At 37.3% G+C, this 6,760-nt stretch overlaps 1 protein-coding gene across 2 annotated transcripts in view; it reads left to right on the top strand.

Moving 5' to 3' along the window:
- Positions 1–6,760, top strand: part of TSPAN8 (tetraspanin 8) — a 75,506-nt gene that overhangs the window by 13,545 nt on the left and 55,201 nt on the right. For both annotated transcript variants that reach the window (XM_023740831.1, XM_023740830.1), the window contains exon 2: positions 2,712–2,774. In XM_023740831.1, coding sequence (XP_023596599.1) covers positions 2,712–2,774 — 63 coding nt within the window. The remainder of the gene's footprint in view (positions 1–2,711; positions 2,775–6,760) is intronic.

Here is a 6,760-nt window from a genome sequence, read left to right as displayed (position 1 = left end):
AGAATTTTTCCATCTGTATTCATGAGAGTTACTGGTCTGTAATTTTCTTTTTTTGTGATGTCTTTGCCTGGTTTTGGTATCAGGGTTATGCTGGCTTCACAGAATGAATTCAAAAGTATTCCTTCCTTTACTATGTCCTGAAATAGTTTAAGCAGTACTGGTGCAAGCTCTTCTTTGAATGTTTGGTAGAATTCTCCAGTGAAGCCAACTGGGCCAGAGTAAACACTTATTTCTTAAGTTATACTCCTGTTTGAAACAGTATAAAAAGATTGGGGGACAAACCCTTACAGCAAAACTTGGGAAAGGGCTCAGAGAAAGAACTATTATCATGGCCAATTTTGGTAATAATTGGAATGAAATAGTTTAGAATTAATCATGGCTCTACAATGATTACTTTTGGCAGAAAGTAAACATACTTTAACAATTTAAATTTACAATTCAACAAATTTATAAATAATTTCATAATGTTAAGACTCACTAATCTTTACATGTGAATTTCTTCAATAATTCATTTTAATCATGAGAGTGATATATTTTAAACATGTTTATATTTTTAAACTAAAGTTTAAAGGAAATATTTCTGAATATAATTTGAATACAGGGATGGAAATGACAGTTTGGCCACTTTCAAAGTCCCTACAAAAATTTGTCTAATTCTTAATATTGAAGTTGAGCAAAATATTCTTGGATCCTAAAATAATTGGGTACTCTTTATTTTAAATGCTAATGTTACTGATAACTTTTTGTAGCAGAGACTAAAAATTTTCATGTGAAAGACAAATATGGTTGATTTCATAAGATTTCTGAATGTTTTGATGTCTAAATAGATTGAGAAAAGGGGCTAAATAGTTACATAGAAACAAAAAAGTTAAGGGTTTAAAAAATACCACACTTATAGTCTCTTAGAGTTCTTAAAGTTTTCTCATTGATAGTTTCAAAAGTAACAGATAAAGATGATAACCATAATAGCGTAAGGTGTTTAATATTATTGTCAGTTAAAGCTAAAAGGCCCAGTGACTATCAGGGCAATTAATATAAATCTAATTGTGAAAGAAGAAGAAAAAGAAAGAAAGAAAATATTAGCAAAAAAAAAAAAGGAATAACAAAAACCAATTGGTATAAAGTTACTGAAAATTCCAGAGGGTCTCATTATCATTTGACATAAATTCTCAATTACAGGCTAATTGACAAAGAACTGCTAAAATGGGCAATTTGTCTCCATTTGGAAATAAAATTTGGATTCAGTGGGAAGGGGAGAAAAAATAAGGGTTTAAAGTTTTTTCAGTGTTTGTATGTTAGGATATGTGTGTGTGTGTATGTGTGCACGCATGCTTGTGTGCACCTATAAAATAATTATATTGTACAAATTATTTAGTGATTTGAAGGAGAGCTTTGATATTTGATTGCATTAATTACTTTGTAGAAGTTGAAGCATGTAGTAGAGGTGGGATTGGATCAAGAGTTGTCTTGGATTTTCACGATGTAACTGTTATGTCTCAGGGTTCCAATTTCTTTATCCAAAAGGAAGGGTTTGGACCTAGATGATTTTCAAGGTTTTTAGGGAGCACAGATTCTATGGTTATTCCACTACTTAGTTGTACTCCCTATTTCTTAACAAAGTCCTTGACTCTATTTCCATGGCAAATGTAATGAGAAGCCATTAAAAATGAAACTGCTGCTTTGGGGTTGCAAGCATGTGGTTCAACCGTGCATGGAAGCAATGATGTTCCAAGATCATCAGGTTTTGGAGGACTCAGGCATTTCTCTATCCAAAGACTAACAAGGCTGGAATAGTCTAGAAAGTCCTCTAAGGTTTGTTGTGTCTGGTATGTTACCAGGCCTGCTTACAACCTCTCTAATAATCTTTTTTGTTTGTTTTTTTGAGGCCACTATATATATACATATATGTATATATGTATATATACACACACACACATACATATATATGTATATTTTAATTTTTTGGGGGGAGGACCTGAAACACAAGCATTTTCCGTACACTAAAATAAAATGTGTTGCACATTTTATGTGTTGGCCTTGGTCCAAATTAAATAATCTGGTAAAGTCATTAAAGGAATTTAAGACTTTAAGTACTGTTCCTCATTGTTCCTCCTCTCTGGGTAAGCTTTACCATCCAACAGATCTTGTTTTTAAAAGAGTTTATTAGGGTATAAATACTGTTGGTTAATTTATACCTTTGTGGCTGCAATTTTGTCCAATGTTCTACTTTCCCTGCATATCCCAACTTCTTCCTAGCTCTTGAATCTTGAATGAATATTTGGTCATTAGTCAGTTATTCCTTTCTTTCTTGGTCTTAGAATGCTCCTCAGAGACAAACCCAGGAGCATAATAAGGACATTTTGTCTTTAAGCTCATGTGTTTTATCTTTTGTGTGTTACAATTTACGGAAAACACAGGATTGGAATTAAAACATGGAAAATAATTCCCCCTCAATAGTGATGATTTCTTGTTCATAGACCCACAAATAGACTTGATGAGAAACAGAATTATTCTTATCAACTTATAAATTACAGTTTAACATTTTAGCAATTATCTGTACCTGAATACACTTCACTTACGTCTTTCAAGTCATAATGGTATAATTGATGATAAACCATTGTAACCAGAATGGATGGGCTGTGTGTAGAATTAATTTCATTTTATCTTAACTGCATTCTAACATACTTTTTTTGTTTGTTTGTTTTCTGCAGCTATCTGGTCTTCTGATCCTGGGAGTAGCAATATGGGTACGAGTAAACCAAGGTAATCAAGAGGTAAATATGCAAATAAGTAAAAGCCTCCCAGCCCCAAAGTAGTTTTTTCATTTTGCAGCCATGAAAGCAATAGTAATAATACAAAACATTTCAATAACATTTTCCTTACCTGCCTCATGTAATTATTTGTACTGATATGTGATTTCATAATTAAATTTAATTCATCTAAATTACTTCCTACGTGCCTGGCACTGCGCTAGCCATGGAAAAATCTTTCTGGAGATTGGATAAGACACTATCCCTAAAATAGGAGATTTCAATGAAAGTGGAAGTGTAAGGAGCTACAATGGAAATTTGCCTCCTTCACTATTTGCTTAAGGCCAGCCTCAAGTACAGTTTGAAGAAATGGACCATCTCTCCTTTCCTCAAAAAAAGCAATTTTTATAGTATAACAAGGTATTGATAATAATTTGGTTGATTCTAAGGTGGGATGATGCAAAAGGAAAGAAGAGAACAGTAAGAAGTTCTCCTGGAGAAGAATTTGAATCTGTGTTTTAAAGACAAAGTACAAGATAGTTGGCATTGAGGGTGGCCACTTATGACAAGTAACATGCTAGTGTAACTCAGAAGTCAGGGAGGAATGTCTAGCCTTTTGCTGTCTAGATAAGATTATCATGTCCCCCTCCCCGCCCCTGCCCCATTTAATGCCCAGTTTAAGGTTAGTTCATATGGTTAATTCTAGCTCAAGACTTTGGATTCTACATATGCTGTTTCTGTTCCATACCACTGTATCACAAATATGGAAAGAATGAGGTGGGGGTGGGGTGGAAAGGAGGGTGTGGGAGGATGGTTCTGTCAGTTTCACCTCACATAGTGCTTTTCTGTCTTCCTTGCTTCTATTCTTTCTCTCCCCTTTTCCTCTAAGGAGCACTCCCCCCACCCCAATTGTTATTCCAACCTCATGCAGAGTAGCTTACTCATTCTTCTTTGTTGTCTGGGTTCTTGCCACTATTCAGAATTATATCTTTTACCACTGGAGCTTTTTCAAGGTAATTGCCCAAATAAAGAGAGTTTCCCTCCCTAAGAGGAATTTTGATGCCAGCTACTGTGATAATGCATTTTCCATTAAAGCTTATACCCTAGTGCAACTAAATGTCTTTGGACATAGCCCCGTTGAAAGAACCATTAAAAGCAAATTAACATCTGTTCTGATTCCTTAGCTAAAATGGGTGGCTTTTCTGGAAGCTTCTTCCTCCATCCCTCCCTTCATTCTTTCTTTATTACTTTTCTTCCTTCCTTTCTTCCTTCTCTCTTATGCTTTCTACCCCTAGAGAACCCAGAGAATCACAGTGACAGTTAGCTGCTTCCTCATTCTGTGCCTAACTATCAGGAGAAAATTAGGTGGGGGATGGATGGGACAACTAGCTGGCAACCTTCTGGTCTACCAGAATTTCATCTATTGTTTTATACCAGTAAACGTAACTATGACTTCCTGATGGTCTTGGGCTCTGGGGTTTGAGTCCGAGAAGGGTATTCAAGGGTGTGCAGAATCTCTGTCATCTAGAATCTGATATCTGGGCCTTATAATTGAGCACAGAGATTAGCTCTCACCTACATAGAGGGTACTTTGGCCTTTTCAAGATGTGTGTGCCGCTTGAATTTTATTTTATTTCTGGTTGATATGGGAACATTTTCTTTCCCTCCAGTGCTTCTGGTAAACAAACTTGGTGTTTAGTCTGTTAAGAAATTATACACATTGAATGTATTAAAGAAGAACCGTTGTCCCTGAGAGGGTGTTACTCAACATCTGGGGATAAGAATGAATTAATAAAGCTAGATGGCATCTTTAGTTACATTTTGACTCTTGTGCTCTGTTAGCCTCCCACCCTGAACAAAAGTCCATATATTTGCCAGGACATTAACCAATTTGACTTATGTGAAATTGATTTGATTTTAATTTACCTGAAGTCAGTGACAAAGTCAGGACTGTGCAAAGAACTGAATTTTACTAGTAGAAAAACAGAGATAGCAGTTGAAGAAGGACAAAGATAGGCATAAACACAGAAAAGAAAGACATAGGGGAGATGACATCTTTCCCTACTAAAGTGTCTTGTGGGGACACTCTGTTCTCTCTCAGGATAAACTCAGCACCATGAGGCAAAGCATATGGGCAGCCGCCCTTGTCCCAGGAGATCATTTATAATCCAAAGAGGATCCGTGATCCCTTCTTCTTTATGCCCAGCCATTCTCCTTCTTTAGAAATTCTTCCCTTGTCCTAAGACACACACAGACACATCGTTCACCCAAGACAGCTTTTAAAATCCAGCTGTCCCACTGCTGGAGCAAACATCTGAACTCAAACTTCCACTTAATTCCTGAATAAGAATAGCCACTTGTTGGGCTCAAATTGGAACAGTGACTTCCAGGCAGTCCACACAGTGCTTTCTGGCCAGTAGGATCACCCTACCCAGACCTAAACCAAAAAAACTGTTGCCCTCAAGTTGATTCTGACTCATAGCAACCCTATAGGACAGAGTAGAACTGTCCCATAGGGTTTCCAAGGAGCAGCTGGTGAATTTGAACTGCCGACCTTTCGGTTAGCAGGTGAGCTCTTTACCACTGTGCCACTAGGGCTCCCCTACCCAGACTAGTCTCACAGAAGTGCCTTACTACCTACTTCCCAGAGCTGGCCACACTATCTAGGCCTCAATTGTACATATTTGGCCTAGTATTTCTGTATCTAGGTTAGCTCACCTCAGTTCTGATGACTCAGCCTGTGAGGTTCTCAGACGTCAAAGGGTCTGCTCATACTGGCCACAATATTCTAGTGACACTCTATTTGATGCTGAGTTCACAGATCTGGTTTTCTAATGCTGCTTTTTTGTCAACATCTTTTTTGACAGAGGCTATAAGGCGCTATGATTTGGACTCAACTAGATGGCAATTTTTTTTTTTCTTTTTGTGGGGGGGGTTGGTCATGCCTGTTCATTAACAAAACTGATTTTCTATCTCTAATCTTAACAAACAAGCAAACAACAACAACAAAAACAAACAATCCTTCCCCCAAAAACAAACAAAAAAATCTTTAAGACATAACAAAACTTTCTAAACATGTAAAATGAAATATTATCTGTAAGCATAGACTTTTAGAGACAACGAAGACCTGAGATATCACAGAAGATGACCCAATTCCCTGTTATAAATGGGAAACAGGGACCCAGCAGGGTTAGTTGACTGTCCCAGGATTACCAACTTAGTTATATATCAGAACCTTGACTGGAATATAGATCTCCATTTTAATGCTTTTACAATTTCAGTACATTGCTTCCTACTGATTGTTGAATAAAGGTTTCATCTAGATTATCAGATGATTTCCAAAGTCCTTAAAAACAAAAAGATACTTAATAACAGTAGCAGTCATTTTGTATTGACTTTAAGGGGGCTGACCTGTATGCTATACCACAGATTCTAGGAGGCAGAATCTCTGAGTTAGTCTAGGAACTAGTGTTCTGCCTAAAAATAGCCCAGTAGATAGAGGGTATACAAGGCAGATGGGCTATGCGTGTCATTCACATGTAACAGGGTTTCACTTTTTAATTGTGGTTTACTTGTGGACATATATAGAGGATAAGTGGTAGACTGGGGCAAGGTGCTGTGAGGGTGATGAAGTGTGTGGAGAGGGTGAAGAAGAACTGAATTATGCAGAATGTGTAACCCACCATGTTATAAAGGGCTTGAGGATTTTCATTATCTCTGTCTTAGTCATCTAGTGCTGCTATAACAGAAATACCACAAGTGGATGGCTTTAACAAATTTATTCTCTCATGGTCTAGTAGCCTACAAGTCTAAATTCAGGACACCAGCTCCAGGGGAAGGCTTTCTCTCTCTGTCAGCTCTGGGGGAAGGTCCTTGTCATCAGTCTTCCCTTGGCCTAGGAGCTTCTCTGCACAGGAACCCTGGGTCCAACATGCTCTGCTCCTGGTGCTCCTTTCTTGGTGGTATAATGTCCTCATGTCTCTCTGCTCACTTCCCTCTTTTATATCTCA

The sequence above is a fragment of the Trichechus manatus genome, unplaced genomic scaffold, assembly GCF_000243295.1.
Source record: "Trichechus manatus latirostris isolate Lorelei unplaced genomic scaffold, TriManLat1.0 scaffold00164, whole genome shotgun sequence".
NCBI classification, from domain to species: domain Eukaryota; kingdom Metazoa; phylum Chordata; class Mammalia; order Sirenia; family Trichechidae; genus Trichechus; species Trichechus manatus.
This window is presented reverse-complemented; position numbering and strand designations above follow the sequence as displayed.